General features: G+C 34.6%; 1 protein-coding gene across 5 annotated transcripts in view; it reads right to left on the reverse strand.

Annotated features, from left to right (window-relative positions):
- The window catches only part of Tbc1d5 (TBC1 domain family member 5), a 482,236-nt gene that overhangs the window by 151,255 nt on the left and 305,837 nt on the right, over window positions 1-25,144 (reverse strand). For all 5 annotated transcript variants that reach the window (XM_048355931.1, XM_048355930.1, XM_048355929.1 and 2 more), the window contains 5 exons: window positions 12,900-13,002; window positions 2,893-2,981; window positions 1,940-1,990; window positions 1,781-1,850; window positions 215-387 (listed from right to left, as the gene is read on the reverse strand). In XM_048355931.1, coding sequence (XP_048211888.1) covers window positions 215-387; window positions 1,781-1,850; window positions 1,940-1,990; window positions 2,893-2,981; window positions 12,900-13,002 — 486 coding nt within the window. The remainder of the gene's footprint in view (window positions 1-214; window positions 388-1,780; window positions 1,851-1,939; window positions 1,991-2,892; window positions 2,982-12,899; window positions 13,003-25,144) is intronic.

Consider the following 25,144-nt stretch of genomic DNA (forward strand, 5'->3'; position numbering starts at 1 on the left):
AAATAATAGTACATGATTTACAAGGCTGATGTAAACATTAGATGAGATGACATATTGAAAGAAATAGAATCACAGAACTGGGCACACAATACAAAAAATATGAAATGGAATGGCGTTGGAAGAATTCTTAACTCTTAGTTCTAGGGATCTGGACACATAGAAACTACCAAACATCATCATTAGGCGTAACTAAAACAGAAACTTTTATACTTACAATCCATATATCTGTGGTGCAATTTCTAGTCTGTTCAAATGCATATAGAGCTCAATATCATGCTTCTTCAGTAGATGATCCTGGATCTGGTTGACTTTAGTAACCACAGCAATTGTTGGTCCTAAATCCTGTGGTCTTGCAAAGGGAATTGGGGTCATCAGAGTTTCTTTTCCCTATAAACAGGAAAAATGGAATATGTACCAATTTAAAATTGATAAATTCATGGACATCAGTCCAATATTCTATAAAAGGAACTTAAACAAGAATAAAAACTATTTTATTTGCCTCATGGTAAATGCTTAAAAATATGGAATCGTGCTGAAATATCGATCACTATTCATAAATCAAAGGCCAGGAAATGTCTTTTAAAATACGTTTAATTTACATTTCAATGACATTTTCTTTGGTGACATCATGTATTACAAATTTTTTTCTTTTAGAAGTGGTAGTGACCACTACAAGCTGTCATGGCCAGTTTATTTGATCAACCACATATATAAATGGGCAGAAAACTAAAGCATGCAATATAGTAAGCAAAAACTCTGAGCTTTCAAAACTTTACCAAAAGAGAAGCAATACAGGAAATCACTAATAGAAAATAAGATGTCCTCTAATTGTCCTTTTATGTAAATAGCTGAAAAAAAATAATTTAAAACTCTACAGACCAAAAGTATTGCCGACTTAAAAAATAACTTTACTTAGCTCTAACTAAACTTCCCTTTCCTGCCATCTGCTATCCTATACTGAGAAATAAATCATTAACTCCTTTAATGCTTTTATGTAAACTTCAAATTTTCATGCACCCATTCATTCTAAATATTTTCCCTAAGAGACTTTTTTATCTCTCTTCTGACATTTGGGCCTGAGATTCCACCTCAGCATTAATGTTATTTACATATAACATCGTTTCATGATTTTTAGCTTATCAATTCTAACTCTAGTGTATATTAGGCTTTTTTTCTAGTTATTAAAAGCTACTTTATAATAGTTTTATTTTCTACTAATATGCTATCGCTGAATGATTTCAATCGCACAGTGCTTCATTTGCAAAACCTTACAAATATACAAAAAACCACTAAAATGTACACTATAAAAATATTAATGTCATGGTATATGAGTAAGGATGAGAGAAAGGTAAGGGAGCTATTGATTTTAAATGTGTAAATTCAATAATGCATTAATAAAAGCAAAGTAATCTTTTTGACACATACTTTCTCTGTACATTTCCAGAAATAGTATGAATATAAATCACCAGCATAGCAAAAGAAAGTTTATAACAATTTCTATAATGAAGTACCAATACTATATGAATAATATACACATATAAAAAGCTTATTCATAAGAAATAATTGTATTGCTTTTGTATATCTGTACTTATTGTTAGAGATATGTTAAAGATGACCAAATGCAATCCTATTCTACAAGATATTTGTGTTCCCTTATAGCAATAATGGTTGAATATTCTATATTGCAATGAAATGACTATGAAATTAAATATTCTTTGTTTTATGCAGAAAAGATTTGGCCATTCAAATATAGTATAAACATCTGTACTGTGAAATTTACCTTTTGACCATCATGCTCAAAAGTAGAAAACCAAGGCTCAGCAGTTTCCATGAGTTGTGAGAACATTGCACTAAAAATTAAAACATAAATAATGCTATGTGTAACTGTCATTAAAGTATGATGGCATAAGAAAGAAAAAATAATGAATTTTGTACTTACTAGGCATCATGTTCCAGATATTCTGGGTTCAAGAGAGTTTTCATTTCCTCACTTAACAAAGTAATAAAAGCAATTAAAATGGTTAATTTTTAAGATTCCAAGTGGATAGTTTGCCTTATTATACAGTCTTAAGCCAACTTTTCTTACGATGTAAAAACTGCTATTTGAAAGATCACTACAATTAACAGTGAAATTCCTTCTTTTGGTAAAGTTTAACAACATTTTTAAAGTTCAGAAAACAAAAATAAATAAATAAATACACTTAAAAAAGACCAACAACAAATTAGCTGCCTTATCTGTGCCATATGGAGTTAACTATTTAATTATTCCAAATAACATATATAGAATGTTACAATAAATTGAAACAAGTTACTACTCCATTGCATATTACTTATTTTCTAAAACCAAATAACTAACACATAGTTACTGATTAAATATGTAATGTTAAAACAAGTCTTTTTTCTTTTAATGGTTCTGGGGTTTCTACTCTTGCTAGGCAGGCTACATGTAGCCCTTCCTGTTGTATTTTTGAGATGTGGTCTTAAATTATGCCCAGGTTCTAGTTAGCTCCTTTACTTATGAACCAAGGGAAGTGAAAGCTGGCCAGGAGGAAGTATCTCAGAAAACTGAGTCGTTAGAGGACGATATAAATGACCAGAATTAATCATTAGAATTTTTGTTATTATCTTAAATATTGCTTTTTTGACTATTAATTAGATGTCTTCTTTTGACAGAGACCTAATATTTTCAAAGACATTGAGGTTTGAAACCTGCCCCACAGCTACACTGGCATGAGAACAATTAGATGGAACTAACAGTTATTCTCTTGAAATAGTCAAATGTCCATTACTTGGGAAATGAAGACTCTTCTATTTGAAAGAATTTTGAGATTGAAAAAAAAAAAGAAAGTCACAGTAAAGGCGAGAAAACAGATAAAACTCATAAAGTCTTGCCTGGGCTGTGCAGACTCACTGGCATGTAGAAAAGCCTGGTGGTCACAGTGAAGGATAAAGACTATAGGTGCTAACAGCTCATGCATACCCTGAAACACAAGATCAAGGGGGAAAAAAGAAAAAAATCAAGGCAAGGATACTGACATAAATACTTTCTCTTTCCTTTTTGCTTTTAGTGTGGTGCTAGAGATTGAGCCCAGAACCTCTTCTCCTACTAGGCAAGTATTTTACTACAAAGCCATATCCCAAATCTGCTACTGCTTTTTCAACAAATGTTTGCTACCAAGATGTCCATTTTACAAGGAAAACCATAAACCAAATATTAGATTTTATCTACTTTTAGAATTTGATTCCAAATATGCACATATTCTTCTTTAAAACATGGAGATAGTTTTCTTTTAAATGAAATGACAATAATTTGGCATGTTAGAAAACCTTGCACCTGTCACTTGCTTCAAGATCTATATTCATAAATATGAATTTCATTTATGCAAATTATAATCATGAGCTACAGTATAAATATCGGCAGTAAGGGCAACTAAGAACTGTAGACCTAAGGAAATTGCATTCAATGTTTTCATTATATAATGGCTCAAAATTAGGATGTCTGTAGATTTAGGAAGAGCTGAAGTCAGCTAGCTAGGAATGCTGGATAATAAAAGCAGCAACCTTTAGTAGATGTGAAAGAAAACAGTTTTCTGCTAAAATTTCCAACATGCTTATCAGAAAACAAATGTGTTTTTCTGCACTAAGTCAACTATAAAAATAATTTTCATTTATTCAATGAGTTAATACAATATTCTCCTTTATATTGGGATTAATTACAGATTACACAAACAGGCATAGGGCAAAAAAAAAGATGTTAGTTACCAGCCTATCTTTACAAAGTTATTCTACAAGTCCATTGTCTATATATTTTGTGGAAACATAAAATATTACACGTTAGTGATTAGTCTTGAAGATCTAGGTTTTACCTCTTTAAACATAAAATGTCACATTTTAGCAAGTCATTATGTTCTTCTCTGTTTTCTTCACCCTTTTTTGTGCCAAAACTAGAACTAGAACTAGAGGACTCATGTTCTCGCTTAAGTTTTTCACACAAGACTTGAACTCTACCACTTGAGCTATAGCTCCACTTCTGGCTTTTTGGTGATTAATTGGTGATGAAAATCTCATGAATTTTTCTGCCCTGGCTGGCTTCAAACCACATCCTCAGATCACAACCTCTTGAGTCGCTAAGTTATAGGAGAACTCTGCTTCTTTAACTGAGAAAATTACCACTTCCCATTGGCTTAATAACAAAGGGCACTTTTTATTAAATGACAAGAAAAAATATCACCTGTAGAAGAAATAAAGCTAAAATATAGGTGCCAAGTGAAGACAAGTTTTTTGGGTTTTTTTTTTTTTTTTGGTAGAAATAGAGGAGCTCCCTCTATGTTGAAGAAAAGACTCCCATAGCTCCTGTACAGTGTAGTCTGCTGTACTAGTCTTAGGAAGCCAGTTGTTAAAGATAATATGAAAGAGAACATTACATTTCATTTTTAAATTAACAGTAGCCTTAAAAAGACTATTTTAATGCTATTTCTTTTTATTAATTTTACATTTTTAATTTTCTTTAAGTAGTTATAGAAACATGACCTTCCAAATATTATAATCATCTGGATTTTTCTACTTTTTTCCATTGTTTAACCTACTACCACTTTTTTCTTATAGGCAAGCTGGACAACCATGTAACTATAAGAAAGCACTATTTCTTTTTTTTTCCATTGCATTATGATTACCAAGAAGCAAATAGATAAATTTAAGAACATTACATTTTCTATCCCCCCAATTTATAAAAAAACAGTTATTAAAAAATCTTAATTCATAGGTTTATTTCTTGAATGTTTTCTTTGTCTAGTTTCTGGAACAGTACTCTCTCTAAAAGTTCCATTTGTTTAAGGATCATTCATCATTGTTTACTGCAAGAACTATTAAATGCCTATAAGTAAGGCAGACAAGAAAGTGAATAAACTATACTAGAGAGACCCTAACCATGATGGGAGTTCACAGCCCAGAAAGAGAGGTACGTAAACATAAAAGGAGCACAGAAGTGACTACATGAGAATAAAATGTAACAGAAGTATTTAATTACATCATTTTATAATAGAGTTTATACAAACACACACACACACACACACACACACACACACAGAGTTGTCCCTCTGTGACTAAACTAATGGTGAATTGAAAACCGTGGGAAAATTAATGCAAAAAAACCCTCACCACTGGGCATGGCATCAAACATCTGTAATCCCAGTTACTCAAAAGGTTGAGTCAAGAGGTTCATGACCTCAGAGTGGCCCAAGAAAAGTTAGTGAAAGCCTACTGCTAATTCAAAATCAAAATTAAAAAACAAAGCAAAATAAAAAAGGAAGCGCATTTAAAGTGGTAGAACACTTGCACAACAAATGTGAGGCCCTAGGTTCAACCCAGTACATTAACAAAAGACAACCTTGCATTTAAGGGTCTTTTTTTTTTTTTTTTTTCCAGTCCTGGGGCTTGGACTCACTCAGGGCCTGACCACTGTCCCTGGCTTCTTTTTGCTCAAGGCTAGCACTCTGCCACTTGAGCCACAGCGCCACTTCAGGCCGTTTTCTGTATATGTGGTGCTGGGGAATTGAACCCAGGGCTTCATGTATGGGAGGTAAGCACTCTTGCCACTAGGCCATATTCCCAGCCCCTGACAACCTTGCATTTATACTACACATGTAAACTTACATTCTTGTCCTTAAAACCTAAATAACAGTTTCATGACTATTTGCAAAACATCACATTAAGAATATAAGTAATCTAAAGATTTAAAGTATATGTGAAGCTGTACATAGTTATATACAAATGCTGTGACATTTTATTTAAGCAACTTGAGAATCTATTCATGTGGTATACACAGGATATCCTGGAACCATTCATCCAAGCACAGGGAGAGTTATCTATATGCATAAAGCTAGATCCTACTGTAAGCCCACCACAAAGGAAGTACTTATTTCATACTGACTAGATAAGTGAAATGGCTACCATTTAATGTATCAACATTTTGAAAATGCTCAACTCTCATATGAAAAAAATAGAAGTGTTCAATACTATTTCATAGTTATTGGAAATTCATCTTCAGAAATGAAATTAATCTTCAGAATATCATTAAGACAATACTAGACAAGATTAGTTTGAGTTTCATCTAAACTAAATGCACTTTTGAAAAACAATCTCTCAAAAAGAGATTGTTGGGTTTGCTTTTAATTTTATATTAAACTTGATTAACAATTAAAAGTGGACTGAGAACGTAGTTCAATGTTAGAGTACTTTGCACACACATGGAGCCCTGAGTGTGATTTCTAGCACACAACTAAAATAAACAAAAGCAAATTAGATATATAATAATTACTATATTTTTACTGTGATAAATGTATACTATGTTATATACACAATAATTATATGTAAGTCTATATTATGTAGATAAATATTCAGAAGCAATGGCAAATATTCACAAAGAATAATCATGAATTCAACATATAGCTCCTATCTATGCATATAAGCAGCATTTTTTGTTTCCTGAAAACCTTTATCCTGCTAGGTCATTAGTAGTCACTGCACTCCAAACTCGTGCCTGTTGAAAATAAAGGTAAAGTTTTCTTCATCAACAGCCTGTAGGCTCAGAAGATTGAACCTGTTCTTTTATCTGCTTGTGTTCATTTAGCCCACCAAGCAGTCTTTATTAAAGCTAAGGCATCAGGCAGTCAAAGTTCATTAATACCATTTATATAATCTCTGCAATTTCAATTAACTCAGCAAGACATTCTACTACATGATAACAGTCTCATTAATTCAATAAAATCCCATAACTATTAACAATATGGTCGATGTTAAACGGGGTGTCACCTAGTACAAAATAATAGCTTTAACAGCTTGTGATGAAACTCAGGGTTTTTTGTTAAATTTGATCTCACTAAATATTCAGTACTTTTACAACAAGGCACTGCTTCTCTTTAAAGAATATGTAGGATTTAAAACAGGTACTGGGACCCAGGAAGAAGGGAACACTAAATTCATATTCTGCAATTGCCATTGTGTAAATTGTCAAGAATCTGATCTTCCTTATTTTTGTCAAGTCATTCACACAAATGTATTAGTCTTTATACATCACATGGCAAGGGTGCGATGTATGTTTACTGTCTTTATGCAACTTGTTTCCATTAATTAAAAGACTTTCTTAATCTACTTTTTCTTTCTCTAAAGAAAACTACAAAAAGAACATGGAATCATATTTTTTATGACTGAATCTTTTATTATGAGGTATTTCAAACATGTGACATAGGAGTTGGAACAATGAAGAAGAAACAGGAGGCAAAAAGAGAAAAGAGAGGAAAAAAAATCCTGGATACTTGATGAGGATTCTGAGCTACTAGTCCAATTAATGCTGAAGAATCAATGTACCCCAGGATTCTATGATATGTCTGTAAATAATGCTATGATAGTTGAATCATTTTGAATGTGATCTTCTGTTATTTACAGTTATTTTTTTTCTAGTCTTTTTGATTGGTATTGGTCTGTTGACACTTCAGGATAGCCTATCTTGAATGTATAAGCATTTCTTGAGATCACACAGAAGTTTTCCTAAGTCTTTTCCAATGTTTTCTATATTTTCAGCTTTTACATTTTTATTCCATCTGAAATTTACTATTCAATAAATATAATTTAAGCATCTATTTTCCAGGTGGAAAGCCAACTACAACAAGTCAACATAATATTTCCTCTATTATTCTACTAATCCTACAAGTCAATCTGTTCCTGGATTAGTTTACTAACCCACCAGTTAGTTCTTATACTACCAAATCATTAGTTTTATCACAAATATATTTGCTGGGGGATGGATGCTGAACCCAGTGCTAAGCTTGTATTCTCCCATTGATCTATTCCCATTTTTTATAGAAGTTCTATAGACAGTCTTACAAGGATGTGGAAGGGAATTTTTACATACTGCTGGTAGAAATGGAAGTGAGTATAATCAGTACAGAGATTTTTAAAATCATTAAAAGTAGGACAACCACACAATTCATAAATTCCATTAGTGAGTAAATTTCCAAAGGAAAGGAAATCAGAATGGTACAGAGGCACATATGTTCTCCCATGCTTTCCCAGCACCATTAAGAAATGAAAACAACCTAAATGTCCATGAATGAACAGTTAAGAAAATGTGGTGTGTACATACAAAACGTAATACTCTTCAACCATAAAAGGGATGAAATCCTGTTATCTGGGATAACATGGATAGAGCTAGAGGTCTTTATGTAAAGTGAAAGAAGCCTAATGGAAAAAGACAAATACTTCATTGTCCCACCCATATATGGATTTTTTTAAAATTTAATGTTATTGTCGAGGTGATGTACAGAGGAGTTACTTTTACAGACATACTGAGTATATTTCTAGTCTAACTTCTTACCCACTCCCTCATTTTTTCTTACTTTAGCTCCACCCACCCTTCCCCAACCAAGTTGTACAGTTAATTTCTAACATATTGTCTTGTGATATCACTGTTGCATTGGTTCACACTTTGTCATTTGTCTCACCATTTTGATATTGCCCTTCCCTTCCCTAATTCAGATAAACATATATACAATACCCAGGGCACCAAAATCAAATACAGCAATAACAGCAGATAAACCATAGGAAAGAAACTCAAAAGAAGAAAATTCATATGGTACATTAAAAATAACAACAATAAAAAATCTCTTGTAAATGTACTACCTTACATATGTAACTGTAACCTCTCTATACATCATCTTGACAATAAAATTAAATTATAAAACCCTCTTGTTCCCATATCTTGGAATTCATTTCACTTAGCATCATCTTATATGGTCATATGTACATAACTATTGAGCTATTGTGATTCCCTGCTAGTGCTATCCTAGACAAATATTAATTAAATGGTATTTCCATATGTCTGGGTCAGTGACTTTACATTGTGTATCTAAAACCAAACAATTACTAAATAAACATAAAAAGGTCTAGGATAGACCTATCAGAGGATCACAATAGCTCAACAGCTATGTACATATGATTATATAAGATGAGATTAAGCAAAATGAACTCCAAGAGAAGGCCACAGGAGGATTCTATTGTTGACCTTACATTTAAAGTTCTAAGTGAATTTCCTTTGGCATACCCCATGTGACTATTGTATATGATTTTGGTACACTGCATATTGTATATATGCTTACCTGAACTAAGGAAGGCAAAGAAAAATGAGGGAGGGTGTAATAGATGTGAGAAGAAGTATACTCACTACCTTATTATGTAACTGTACCCCCTCTGTACATAACCTTGTCAATAAGATTTAATAAAAATAAATAAAATAAAAATTAAAAAAAGGTTTAATACCATAGTAGTTGACAACTTTGGTGGTAACCAAAGACCGAGTAGTAAGTGAGAGACGAGAGTGGAAAAAGGATGCTAAATGGTACACTAAGTATATTTATAGGAGAAATAAGTTCAGGGGTTTCATTGTACAACAGAATGACTATAGTAATAGCAATGTACAGCTGGGTGCTGGTGTCTTACACCTGTTGCCCTCGCTACTCAGGAGGCTGAGATCTGAGGATAGCGGTTCAAAGCCAGGCTGGGCAGGAAAGTCTGTGAGACTCTTATCTCCACTAAATTATCAAAAAAGATGAAAGTGGAGCTGTGGCTCAAGTGGTAGAGTGTTAGGTCAAGGACAGTGCCTAGGCCCGAAGTTCAAGCCCCAGGAGCAGCACAAACAAAAAAAAAATCTAGAAATGTCCAACTTAATCTTTCCCATTTGTACAGCAATAATATACTATAAGAAACATACAAGGATTTATCCATAATGGTTTGGTTACAGAAACTGATAATCATTATCTAAGACATTAAAACATACCCTAGAATATAGGATTTTGAATATATCCATCATCAAGAAATGATGTTTGAGGAATTAGATATTACCCTGATTTGAACATACACATGGCATATCAAAACATTCCATGGTATATTCTAAACATACATATAATTGTATGTGTCAAATAAAAGAATGAGTAAATAAAAATTTCAGAGGCAAAAAATAAAAGCAAGGGTTTTGATATTTCCATTTTCCATTCTTCCCTAACATTAATAATTATACATATACTGATAACTATTGAAACAAAATTTTGGTGTACATTATTAATATGTGCTTATGTTTTATTCATCATTCCAAGTGCATTCCCAGGTGGGCCTTGAACTTGTAATCTCCTGCTTCACTTCTTGAGTGCTCAGATTATAGGTGTGACCCACCACTTTCAGGCCACTATGTATTCTTAATTTCAAGCAGTATCACTGCCCTTATAACACAAATTAAAAAAATAAGGATTAGAAGACTTAATAACTAAAATGACGAAGATAATTATTACATGGCAGGGTACAGTCAAGCAAACAGAACTGAGTCTAGACAGTGCTTTTAACTACAAAACTAATTATCTCCACAAACATAACTGCTAAAGATTTAGGGGCTAAATTAAAAACCATTATGTTGGATTTTAATAAAACACACATCTCACTTAGAGATTATCACTGGAATTATGTTACATTTTCCTTTCTTTTTCTTTTTTTTCTCAGTCCTGGACCTTGAACTCTGCACCTGGGCACTGTCCCTAAGCTCCTTTTGCTCAAGAATAGCACTCTACCATTTGAACGAACTATTGTACCACTTCCAAATTCTTCTGTGATTAACTGGAGATAAGAGTCTCAGCCACCAGCACCCAGCTATTTTCTATTTAATTGTAATCAGTAATGTTTCTTTTTAATACTTTTCCAACCAAACACATGCTATTATTTTTCTAATCATTAAATTCTTGCTCTATATCCTTCATTAACATTTGAAAGTATTTTTATTATCTTTAAGTAGTTGTACAAATGAGTTGCCAATCACCAAAGCACTTTTTGACTATAGTGCATCTTGATCACTGTACTCCTTTCAACATTCTCACGTATCCTTTCTCTCTTCTTAGTTTTGGTGTATTGACTTTTTTTGTCATTTAAAGTAATTTATTCACATAATGCATCCTGATCTGTGTCAACAGTCCAATATCTTCATCCTTCCATTTTAACCCATCCTTTCCTTATACTTGTCAGTTTTGTGGTATATACAATGAATTTTTGTCTGCATTCTCCCCTTCCCCCTTTCATTCTTCTATCTCTCTCCTCCTAGTCCCATCTCCCCACTTGCAAGTACTCATTGCTTGCTACTTATTTTGTTGGGCTTTGAATTAGTCTTTTTTTTTTTTAAAGAATTATACTATTTGAGCTCTCCACAGTAATGTGCTTATTTGTGGATTTATAGGCACAGAGAAGCCATGAAACCCATGTTTCTCTGGGTCTAGTTTACTTCACTTAATATAATGTTTTCCAAGTCTTTCTCTCCCTATTTCCTAATAAGTCGTACCATATCATTCTTTCTGGTGGATGTGGCCAAAAGTGAGTTCTATAACACTGTTGGTGAGAATGTAAGCATGTTCAACCATTCTGGAAAGCAGTATTCAAGGTCCTCCAAAAACTGAAAATAGAGCAACTCTATGACTCGGCAATTACACTCTTGGGTATTTATCCATGAGAGCACAAACAAGGACCCACCAAAACTATCAGCAGAATCATGCTCATTGTAGCATTATTTACCACAGTCAAGACATAAAATCAGCCCAGATGCCCTCCAATGAACAAATGAACCAGGAAAAAAAATATATATCCTTCAGTAACATTTAAAGATTATACAGTGTCTTTTTTTTGTTTTCAGATTTGTAGACATTTTATAGATTTGACTGTCAGTATAACATTTAGTTTTCCATTTCCGTTTCTAAGGGACTACTGACAGCTGTTATTAAAATGTATCCTTTATTAAAAATAAAACAAAACTATTGTTCTTGATATATGTATACAATAAAAATATTTATTATAATTGTAATATGACGTTGCTTACTATCTTTACACCTATAAGTTTTACTTCAAATTAAATGTACTGCCTTGCTTGGGATAAGGCCTAGTGGCAAGAGTGCTTGCCTAGTATACATGAAGCCCTGGGTTCAATTCCCCAGCACCACATATACAGAAAATGACCAGGAGTGGCGCTGTGACTCAAGTGGCAGAGTGCTAGCCCTGAGCAAAAAGAAGCCAGGGACAGTGCTCAGGCCCTGAGTCCAAGCTCCAGGACTGGCAATAAATGAATGAATGAATGAATGAATGTACTGCCTTTGCCAAATTTGTTTTCTCTTACATCAGAAGTTCATTGATTATCAATATTTGATAGTTACAATTTCTGACTATTTTGAATTTATAAATTTAATCTGAATTATCACCTTATATTTGAAAAATACTCTACTTGTACCTATCTTTAGAGCAAAATAAACCTCAACAGAAATTCATCTTTACATATTAAATAACTTATATTTCAATAAAAATGGGACATCCAAAAATCTTTGCTTTAGTAATGAGATGAGTCAAATTACAAGAACATTAAGAATGCCAAGTATAAATTTCAAAAAAAAAAATTAAAGAAACTTGCTGAAGTTCTACCACTGGTAAATTTTAGGGTAATGACACACTCAATTATGTTCTATATAACATGTCACAGATTTATAAATACTGTACTTGGAAAAAATATTTATACATACAACTCTGAAAAGTTTTATAACTAAACTGGCTTCAAATATCCTGTTTATAAACAAACTCTCAAAAGTTGAACGAGATGACTGAACATGTTAGAAAAGACAATTTGGCAGAATGTCTTCTAATGAGGAAGAAGCATATGTGCATCAATAGCTTACTTTCCACACCACACAGCTGACAAGCAGCACTTGGATTGCTTTAGCATTATTACACAACTCTCAACACAATAAGGATTGCATTCTTTTTCCATCATTTGTCAAGCTGTATAGAAAATTCAGAGTCAATGGGTGCCACCTGTAAGATATTTTCGTTACCTGTTTGTAAAGCAACTGCTCGTTTTCTCTAGCATAACAGAAAAGAACATCTGTAAGAATTTTCCTCACATTTTCTTGTTGAAAAAACTGCATTTCAGGAAACCTGAAAAAAGAAAATACGGGATTGAAACTCACTAGCCAACTCAAGTATTACGCTCAAACTCTCATCTATAAAGATAACTCTGTAAGGTTTGCCTTTCAACTTATGTCATTGGCAGGTTTTAAAAAGAAAAATGATTATATCCCTGGGGTAAATGAAATCCTTCAACATCAAAACGTTTCAGATTTCCTAACATACATAAAGTTATTCCACATGTGGAAAGAAAGGCATGAATTACAGTGGACTTGGGTGGTAGTGGTGGTAACAGATTGTTTTGCCTTGTGGCCCATTTAGTTTTTGTTTTTTTTGACCAGTCCTGGGCCCTCAACTCAGGGCCTAAGCACTGTCTCTGGCTTCTTTTTGCTCAAGGCTAGCACTCTACCACTAGAGCCACAGCACCACTTTTGGCAGTTTTTTCTACATATGTGGTGCTAGGGAATTGAACCCAGGGCTTCGTGTATAGGAGGCAAGCACTCTTGCCACTAGGCCATATTCCCAGCCCCCCCATTTAGTTTTTTAATAACTACAATGTGATTTTGTATTACTTTTCCCCAAAATTCACTACCAACATTTTTTCTTGACATAAATACCAAGGTCTTACTTACACTTACACACACACACACACACACACACACACACACACAGTATACATTTCATTTGACTACAATAAAGAATTCAAATGGACCAAAAATTAGTAAGCATTGCTTAAATATTAAATTGAAAATTTCTCCTATGCACTTCTATTAATTGAAAAGGAAAAGCAACAGAGAATCATCTTGGAAGGAATTTAAATAGTTGTTTATATTGCAAGCATGGACAACTGCAAAAACCCAAAGAACAAGCACATAGCAGTACAACACTTGATACATGAGGGTTGAAGGTGTGCCGGCAAGGGGCTGTCAAGAGGGTTCAGTCATGGGTTTGGAGAATACATGGGATAGGAGAAGCATATAATATGTGTAAGAAAGGCAACTAACTCAGGAGGAAAGCTATGAAGGTGTAAAAGGCAGTGTACATTTCATGTTCAGCACAACATGGTAGCTGAAAATCAGATGAAAAGGAGAACTCCCTGGAATATTGTCACTTGGGAGCAGGACAGTGGGACAGTAGAAAAGGGGACAAGTCTAGAAAGAGCTTTGAAGGCTGAATTTACCACTGCATAAACATAATTCAATGACTTCAGATTTCTTAAGCAGGAAAGTAATGATGAGCTGAGTTTGTGAGTGACTTGAAGTAAGAATATGCTTGTAAGAGTTTATTGGATGGTATTGAGCATGCAAGGAAAGTGAAACTCACACACCTCACTAGAAAAAAACCGTATACAAATTTCTATACATAGAATTTCTTAGTTGTGTGTCCTTGAAGACGTGACTATTTAAGTGCCTCATTTATTAAGTAGAAATAATACTGACGTTGTGAGATTATGTGACATCAAGAAAAGTGCCTGACAAGTAAAAAGTAACCAGAAATAGAGGCCTTTGAGTAAAAGTACTTTAGGAGAGGGAAAGGTAAATTGCAGAGTTTTGGGAATGGACTCTAAGTGAAAATGTGACAGAATGGAGAGGAATGCTACCTAGCACATAGAGGCATAAAGGATTATTCAAACATAACTAACACAGAGAAGCACAGAGGACTACTGAAACAAACTAACAAACCAACCAACCAACAAACCATTCTTGGTGGAGTCTTTTAAAGAGCAACAGTACACACCAAAATGGTCCACTGACATTTTTCTCTGGACACTTTTGTTGCTTATATGCTTTATACAGGCTCTATGTTGACTCCCAATGAGAATTTTAAGTTTCCTATAATCTATGTCTTAAATTTAACATATTTTTCTTTTTTTCTATGTTGTTGAGATTTGAACTCAGAACGTTGTGCTATCTAAGAAGGTACTCTACAACTTGAATTATGCTCTTAGATCTTTTTTCCTTTAGTTATTTTTATGATAGGGTCTCACTCTTTTGGTTTAGGGCTAGGTAGCCTCAGACTTTGGTCCTCATATTTATGCTTCTCAAGTAGCTGGAAAACAGACATACACTCCCATGTCTCACTTCTTTGTAGAGATGGGGTTATACTAAAATTTTACTTAGCTTGGCCTGTGGATCTTTCTTATCTCTACTTCCTTAGTAGCTAGGATTATAGGCAAGTTCTATATTTAAGTAGGGTTCATGATCAAATATTTTAATCATTAGGCTTAATGATTTTGTGTGCTGCCTTCTTTACTTATTGTTTGGAAATTTTGTATGCAATCTAGCATGCCATAATACTGTTTAAAGTATTGCAATCAATGGAAAATAGAAGAAGTACTGGAAACTGATACATTCATTCACTTTGCAAAAAATATCTTTGAGCTAAACATAGAGCTCTCCTATGACCCAGAAGCCCCACTTTTAGGCATCTGCCCAAACCATTACAAGCAAGATCACACTAAAGCCACTAGCACAACTATGTTCATTGCAGCACAATTTGCCATAGTAAAACATGGAACCAACCCCAATGTCCCTCAGTAGATGAATGGATCAAGAAAATGTGGTACATATACACAAGGGAATTCTATACCTCTATCAGAAAGAATGGCATTATCCCATTCATAAGTAAATGGAAGGACTTGGAAAAAAATCATACTAAGTGAACTGAGCTAGATCCAAAGAAACACAGACTCTATGGTTTCCCTAATTGGTAATAATTCATACACATCTAGGATAGTCATAGCAGAAGATCACAACAGACCAATAGCTATGTACATATGAACACATAAGATGATACTAAGCAAAATGAACTCCAAGTTATGGAAAAAGTGGCTCATTATTGTTGTTATTTTCAATGTACCATGTGAAATTATGCCATTTTATTTTATCTTTTTTCCACCAGGTTTTACCCCTAATGTCACTGTAACTGATTTTGGTACCTTGGGTATTGTATACATGTTTACTGGAACTAGAGAAGGGAAGGGGAATATCAAAATGGAGAGACAAAGGAAAAAAGACGACCCAGTGCAACAGCAATACTTATAAAAACTTTATGCTGTAAACCAACTGTACAACTCATGGGGAATGGAGGGGAACGGGGAGGGGGAAGGTGGGAGAAAAATGAGGGAGGAGGTAACAAGTCAGATAAGACATGCACTCACTGCCTTATGTATGAAACTATAGACCCTCTGTATACTACTTTGACAATAAATTAAAAAATATACTTTTGAATAATATAGTAAGAGTTTAATTCCTAAGTAATAAAATGTAAATTATAATGTATGCCAATTCACAATTTTATTTAAATGCACTAAATCCACTTCAAAGTTTACAAACTACAAGAATCAAAAGGCAGACAGTTCAAATTGACCACTATTAACAAATACCCAATCAACTGAAAATGTTTATTATGGACAGCAAATCTACACAGACTACAACATCTACAATCCTAATCTACAGTGATGAAGTGCCAGTTTGTGAATTATTTTAGAAAAGTGTGACTTTTCTAAGTTCTGATGAAGAATCTACAATGTCAAAAAAAAATAAGACAAGATGGTAAAGGTTACTGCTATTTCAGAATTTGAAAGAAGAAGAACTGAATTTCCAGTCTCAGGTGAGAGACTCTAGAGATTATCTAGTCAAACTCAGATATTAATTGGCAGGGAAAGTTCAGCAGAAAGAAGTTAGTACCTGTCTGAGTATACCTGTATGGTGGTTTAGCAGAAAACAGATACTTCCAACTACTTCTTATAAAAATTCTGAGACCTTAAAGACCATCTAAATAATATAGTTTCTACAAAAAATACTTGTTTATAAGATCATCAGTATGCAAGGTAGAAGACTTGGGCATCAGATCTAACAGAGGGAACAGTACAGAGAAGAGCACTGGTAGGAATAGTAATAACTGTATTCTGGTGATACACTGTGAGACAAGGTCCCTAGTCTCGATTCTCTACAGAATTCTAGGCACTTTTTAAACCCTATGCCAACTGGTGTTGATGTATCATAGGTTAAATAATTTTAATACCATTCTATCATTAGAAAGACAAATCTGCAATAAAACAGAACACAGACCCAGATGTACAGTATACAATAACTGTTAAGACTTTGAAAATTCAACAGTACAAAGTGATAAAGAAAAGTAAAATGTATAGAAGTTCACAATTCAAATTGAAATAACTAGTAGGAAAATAAGGGGGACCTCATCTTCTTAAAATTTTAAAAATTGTTATTAGAAACGTGATATACAGAGGGGTTAGTTATATAAGTCAGGTAAAGAGTACATTTCTTTTTGGACAATATCACCCTTTCCCTTGCTCTCTCCCGTTTTGTCCCTCCCATTCCCACCCACATGCTGTATAACTCATTTTCAACATAGTGTCTAGTGAGTGCCACAGCTACACTTGCTAGAGGGGACATCTTAATAAACAGAAACTAAAGACAGATTTTGTTATATCAGAAAAATTATAGTCCAAGAGACATTATTCTTGGCATTAGGCACAAAAATGAAAACAGGACTTTGAAGTAGGAAACACTAAAACCCTGAAAACAGAACAGCTAAGGAAAAGTATGCAATCCATGATAAAATTTAGACAAAAATATACACAAAAGTTCTATGACCTATATTTTATGCAAACAATGTAATTATTCCAGCTTTAAAGCCATTGATCAATAGGGAAGACATAGAAGTTTTTCATATACAAATACAAAATTAACATGCATAGCTCAGTAGTGTTTCTCTACACTAACAGTACACTTTTCAAAAACCATTAAGAGAATGAACCCATTTAAATTACTTACCAAAACTCAGGGATAAGCCAGGCACCAGAGGCTAACTCCTGGAATCCTAGCTACCCAGAAGACTGAGATCTGAGGATCAGTTAAGTCTGTGAGACTTTTATCTTCAGTTACTACTCAAAAAGCTCAAATGGTGCTGTTGCTCAACTGGTAGAATCCTAGCCTTGAGCACAAAAACTCAGGGAGAGTGTGTGCCTAGGCCCTGGGTTCAAGCTCTAGGATTGGCAATACAAACAAAAATGCTTTGGGCTAAATTAATCAGTGAGGCAAATTATTTATACTTAAAAAATACAAAACAACACAAAACACTTGAACAACATATAAATGAAAAGATGTATTAATGGATTAGAAAACAATACAGTTTAAATGTCCATACTAGGGGCTGGGGATATGGCCTAGTAGCAAAGAGTGCTTGTCTCATATACATGAGGCCCTGGGTTCAATTCCCCAGCACCACATATACTGTAAACAGCCAGAAGTGGCGCTGTGGCTCAAGTGGTAGAGTTCTAGCCTTGAGCAAAAGGAAGCCAGGGACAGTGCTCAGGCCCTGAGTCCAAGCCCCAGGACTGGCAAAAAAAAAATAAATACATAATAAATGTCCATACTATCCAAAGCAATCTGTAGATTCAATGCAATCTTTATCAAACTATCCATGTAATTTTGTATAGAAAAAAAAATCTTAAAAGGTAATTCTGAACAAAAAGAACAAAGCTGATCATATTAATAGGTTTCAAACCATCCTTCCAAGCAATACTAGTAGTTAAAGCAGCATGCTACTAGAAAAACAAAACAAAAACAAAAATTTAAAAAATAGATATATCACAAGCAAGTAAAATTTTGAAGTATGAAACTGAATACTTCTACAGTTACCTGGCTTTTTTTTTTTTTTTTTTTTTTTTTTTTGGCCAGTCCTGGGCCTTGGACTCAGGGCCTGAGCACTGTCCCTGGCTTCTTCCCGCTCAAGGCTAGCACTCTGCCACTTGAGCCACAGCGCCGCTTCTGGCCGTTTTCTGTATATGTGGTGCTGGGGAATCGAACCTAGGGCCTCGTGTATCCGAGGCAGGCACTCTTGCCACTAGGCTATATCCCCAGCCCAGTTACCTAGCTTTTTGTCAGTGGTACCAATACAGTGAAAAAAAGTCTCTTTAATCAACAGTGCTGGGGAAACTCTACATCTATATGCAAAAACAAATAAAATTAGACCCACATATCACATGAAAAATCAACTTAAGAATCCATTCAAACTGAATTACATTTAAACTTAAAACCTGAAATATCATACATCTGATAAGACTAATTAGGAAGGTGGGTGCCTGGAGCCTTACACCAGTGCTCTGAGCTACTCATGGAGTTAAGTCCAGAGACTTGTACAATTAGCCTGCAAAAATCTGAGCTGAAGACTTGAAGCAGGACTACATTTGACTCTGAGCTTTTCAGACTTATTATACAATGTAGTAAATACATCTAATCATTGACTGCTATACATTTCAACATTAATAAGAGCAATGAGAAATTGTTCCATCACAAAAAGGTTCAAATATTGTGATAATGGATAGGTCATTTAATAATTTCACATTATATTTAAAAATCATAGCATCAGCCAGGTACTGGTGGCTTGAGGCCTATACTCCCCCCCTGCTTCAGGAGGCTGACCAGGTCAAACAGGTCAAATCCATTATACTCTTATCTCCAATTAACCAGCAAAAACCTGGAAGTGGAGCTGTGGCTCAAGTAGTAGTAGATGTAATGCATCTGAAAAAATGCTCAATTCAAAGGACCACAATTGTGTTAAAATGTAATTATCCTATTTTTAAAAGACATTTGTGATATACTAAAAAATGAAAGAAGACCATAAAACTTCAGTGTGTAAATTGGTTCATATATTAAATATAAAAAGGTGCCAGATGCCTGTGTCTTATTCCTGAAATCCTAGCTACTCAGGAGGCTGAGATCTGAGGATTGTGGTTTGAAGCCAACCTGAGCAGAAAAGTCCCTGTGAGACTCTTATCTCCAATTAATGGAAGTGGAACTGTGGCTCAAAGTAGTAGGAAGCTGACCTTGACCAAAAGAACTAAGGTCCTGTGTGCAAGGCCATGACTGACAAAACAAAAACAAAAAACAAAAAACAAGAAACAAAAGCAAACTGTTTTCAATACTTTTCTTTTAAAAAATCAACAAGTTCTCAATATTTTAGTAATATAATACAGTTTGTTAATGTTTCTTGTACTGTTATTCCACATATTTTTCTTCTCTTTTCTTTTGGCTAATTTATTTACTAAGGAAACCAATTCTTAATCTTAGAGAAAAATTCTATGTTCTCACTTGAAGTTAGTGTATCTTCAATGTGTTATGTAACATATTCCTCTTTCCCTAATATTTTCCACTAATTGTTGGATAAGTTAGAGAGACAGTTAAGATTCAAGCTAAGCTTTTCGACAAGATCCTTCATAGGCAAATTGAGAATATATTCACACATTCTTTTACTTTCTTCTCATAAAAAGGTGAAAGGATCCAACTCTTTTTTCCTATGAATATATGTGGACTTAGCCACCAGTTTCTCAAACTAAATATGGTAAAAATGATGCTGTGTGAGGGTCTTATCTGCTCTCCTGCCTGAGACTATGGTCTCTGTTATGGGGTTCAAGCGAGGGGGTTCCCTGTCCCTCCAAGAGTCTACCACTCTTAAGTCTTAAGCAAAAAGATAGATTTATTGGGGAAGCAAAAAGCAAACTGACTGGCCAGGGATGCAGCACAGATTCAGGAGCTGCCACTGTGACCCCAAGCAATCCTCAAATTGGGGGTTATAAAGGTAAAAGCATAGTACAGATGTAGGGGCTTGACACAGGGGGTAGAGCAAACAACAAAACAAGTGTGGCACAGATGTAGGAAGTTGAACAGGGGGTAGAGCAAATAACAAACAAGCAAGCCATTTATAGAAGCAGAATTTTGGGGTCAGGGACCTAATAATCAAGATGGAGTCAGCTCTATTCCCCCCAACATTTCCTACCATGTTTCCCTAATCAAGACAGAGTCAGCTCTACAACATTCTCCAAGCCAAATCAACAATGGGAGAAATAGGAGAAAAGCAAGCAACTATTTGGGAAGGCTGTATCCTGTGTTCAAGCCATGCCTCCAAGATTTCGGGTGAGAGTTACCTTTGTGGGTTATGTATGTGAATAAGCAATCTTAAGATGATTCAAGCTTTTGGCCTTCAGACCAACCCAGACAAGAATATGAAGAAATGGAGATAAGCTGTCCTGCTAAATCTTGTCCAAGTTATACACTCAACAACAAAAACATTGTTATTCTTTACAATCAAGGATAGTTTATAATCCTGTACACGTCCAACCAATGGTAGACACAACTAGATTATCTTCATTCAATGCTAGCAACAACTGATGTTCATTGCCCAGATCATATGCCTCTAATTCATTAGAGGTCATAAAGTCATTAAACAAAAATTTTACCATTTTCTTCCCTTATTATCTAAAATACTTGTACATAGAAACATTTTACCAACTTTTAGTTGAGCTGAAATACAATTCCCTGTAATTAAAAAAAATCTTGTTCACGTCTATTACATTTGGTTCATGTATACTTGAGAATTTCAGTTTATACAAAGATCTATAAATGCTGTCATTTATACCCATCAATATCTTTACAAAGAAATTTATGAAAAAGAGACTACTGTATTCTATTTGCCTTTTAGGTGTCTTCTTATGGGATGGAGGGGAACTAAACACCAAGTTTAGAGCCCCAATACTAGGAACCTAGGCACCTGAGTTGAGTGGGTTGGAAGACATTCAATTAATGGTATATCATAACACAGACAATAAAGGGAAACAGGGCTTTTGTAATGAAGAGTTTCTCAGAAAACAGACAAATAGCCAGGGCTACTTACAGACAGCTAAGGCTATCTTAAGGAAGAGCATCTAACACAACAAAGAGAATAAAGTATTTATCTTATGCAAGAAAAGGGTTAAGAAGAGTGAAATGATAAAGGGCTTTGTCACAGTATTATAGAACATAATTGGGTAATTACAAGTATTAAAACAGACAAAGCATTGGGCCCAAATGAGTTACTGAAGATGCAAGTAGTCAATAAGATGCCCCAAGGGAAAAAAATAAAGCCCTTTGAGAGGGTTTATAATAATACAGTAGGACAAAGCAGCACAGAAGAACTTGAATAACTGATGCTATACCTATATTTCAAAAACAGAAAATCAAAACAAGCACTCATCCAAAATTTAAAATGAGGTGATGTGACGTCCCAAGTATATTATTAAACACCAAGATAACTACAATACCTTAAGGTGGTTTGTTGTTTTATTAAAAGTAAAAAACTAAGCTAAAACCCTAAGAATGAGAGCTGACACAACAAATTCTCTTCCCGTGTGGATGATTTTTTTTTCCTTTGTCCTATTTAGACAAACCTGATTTACTGTTGTGGTTTTGTTTTAAGGCACAGTGTCATTATGTAGCTCAGTCTAGCCTAGAACGCTTGCATCCCAGCCCAGCTTAGTCTTGAACTCACAATGCTCCTACCTTAACTTCCTGAGTGAAGTTGGGAATTAAAGGCATGCATCACCAGTCTCAGTTTTCTGATCCTTCCAGACATCTAAATGCATTTGACTTCCCAAATACTTTTCAATTAGCTACAGCCATGTGACTAAACAGTAGAATGAGAAAAGTTCCATATGAACACAAAATCTACTCCTCTCTGGTAGATCTCTTATGCATTTCCCCTTCCGGGAGGATAGAACAGAAGAGATTCTTGGAGAGATCTAGAAAACTTATATGCAGATTTTAGTGGTTTAAAAACTATTTCTATAAAAATTCTTTGGTACATTTCCTTTCTGAGGTTGATGGTGTAAGAAAGATATCCCTTGGATGACAGTGGCTCATGTCTGTAATCAGGAGACCTTAAGGAACAAGGTTCAAAGCCAGCCAAGCTCTGCCAGGGTGTTTCACCTCAGGCATCTGAGGTCAATCAGAAGACATTCAACTGACCATGGGAATCTGTCCCCAGTTAACCAGCAAAATGCTGGACAAGAGGTGGGGCTAGCAAATAAACTGAATGAGCATGTGAGGCACGGAGTTCAAGACCTGGTACACACACACACACACACACACACACACACACACACACACACGTCATGGGTATTTCCTGGCTCCCTTTCATCCATGGATAGTCTGCTCAGAAGGAAGTTTCTGGAGTGAGTCGTTTGGGTGACCAACAATTATTAAATGTCTGTACTTCCCAAGGCATAACTTTCTAACAAAGCTACTAGATTGCTGCTCTGTAGCAACAATGAAAGGATAAATTATTGTTTTAATTCACAGTATTGACTGTGTAATAAAAGGTCATCAACATATATCTTGAACTCAAACTAAGGTGTTGTCAGAAACAATAATGACTAAAATGTTTGTACTTCCAGTCATATGAAAATATAAACTGTACCAAATAAACTGTATCATCTAGTTAAAGGATATACTCAGAGTAGAAGGTGCTAACTGAGTGATTCTTGTTATTTACAGTAGAATGAAAGAAAAGAAAAAAAAGGTGGTAAGCATAAATGTGCTTATGTTTCTGTCTTGTTTGCTTCCCAAAGTATTTTGTACACTGAAGGCATTTACTAATGAATATTGGTAAAAGTCAAAGAAAACAAAGTGAAAATCAATCAGTTGTGATGGCAAAGAGTAGGATCCAGCCCAAGAAGACAGCAGAAAACCCTAAGAGTATAACAAGCTCTCTAAAATTCTAATATGAGGCTATGAAATGCAACCCAACTGCCAAGGCAAGCAGAAGAGATGGGATAATGGAATGGATGGGTGAGAGAGGGCAGGTGAGGCTGAAGTTGAGGAGGTGCTAACAGTCACAGACCATGCAAGTAAAGTTTTCTTCTCTTCCCCCCCTTTTTTTTTCAACGTGTAGCAATGCACACTGAACACAGTGCTTCATGTTTGCTAGGTTAGTACTCTGCTTCTATCACTTCAGCTACAGAAGTTTTCATCTAAAGTTTTTCCTGTGTATATAATGTCCTGAGTCAAGTAACAAAATCCTACTGCTCTTTCCCCTCTAAAAATATCTTTCTATTTATGCTAAAAAAAAAAAGATGGAAAGTTAGGGGAAAATATACAAGTATACAGTATATACACACACAAATTTGTACTGCAAAACTGTGTCACACCTGGAAATACAGGCTTAATGAATTTGAACCCTTCTAAACATGGCTGATTTAAAATAAGGAATACCTTAAAGCAAAAATTCTTCTGGTTAGCAGCCATATCTGTGATACCTTGTGTACTCCTCATTCCAAATTGCAAAGACTTAGGGTGTGTGGATAGTAATCACAGCACTGCTATGTTCTGGAGCAAAAAAACTTTTGTTTTCATTCAAACATCAACAAACAAACAAACAAAAACAATAACCTAGTTTTAAAAAGCTCATAAATTAGAATAGCTCAGATGCTTATATAAGATGTAAAATGGGAAGTACATGCTTTAAAACAAGCCGAACAGGAAAATACACAAAGATACCCACCCACACAAAGCAATAAGGATTGTTTGGTTTTTGCCTTAAATAGGAAGTGAGGAAAAACTATAGGCTATTGGGCACAAAAATGTTTCTCCTGCTCCAGAAAATTTGTTTTCCCCCTCCTTAGTATTTAAGAAACGCACATACAGGTTGCTGACAACTCTTAAGAGAGCGGCTTGTGTTGTAGTTTTCACTTTGTCGGCTGTGAACAAGTGCATATGTGAGGGCTGGTCGTGCATGCACAAGTATGTACTTTGCCTGCATGAAATAAAAATCACAACACAACACCAAGTACATCTACTCATTCATGTGTGCCTGCAGTCCACCTCAAGGAGACTGAAAATATAAATACAAGCTGCTATTTTGGTGTGATCACATGAATATGGCAGCTTGTATTTTTTTTTCCCCTTAACATTTTAACACTGGGCAGATTGTCTGCATTAACAGACACCAAAATCAATTCTGCTCTGAAATTGCTTGTAAAATTCTCCTTTCCCTGAGGAATTTTTTTTTAAAGAGAAAATGGGCTAGGAGGAAACTGTAAAAGATACCAACATCAAAGATACCAATTTTTGCAAAACATGGCAACCAAATTAGAAGGAAGCATTTCTGTTAAAGTAGGAACTAATGGAATTGGGTTCTTTAAAAAAAAGTAAATAAAATAAACTCACTCATAAAGATTTGCAAAACTAGTTTCCAACCATAAAACACCATGTAAGAATTACATTTGACCAAAAGCTTAGACTTATGTATTATAATAATTCATAGAGTTTGCTAAGGGGAGAGAAAGTAAATATGAAGTATAGGCCATACTTACATGTTTAACATGAATAACAAG

Source organism: Perognathus longimembris, chromosome 10 (genome assembly GCF_023159225.1).
Source record: "Perognathus longimembris pacificus isolate PPM17 chromosome 10, ASM2315922v1, whole genome shotgun sequence".
NCBI classification, from domain to species: domain Eukaryota; kingdom Metazoa; phylum Chordata; class Mammalia; order Rodentia; family Heteromyidae; genus Perognathus; species Perognathus longimembris.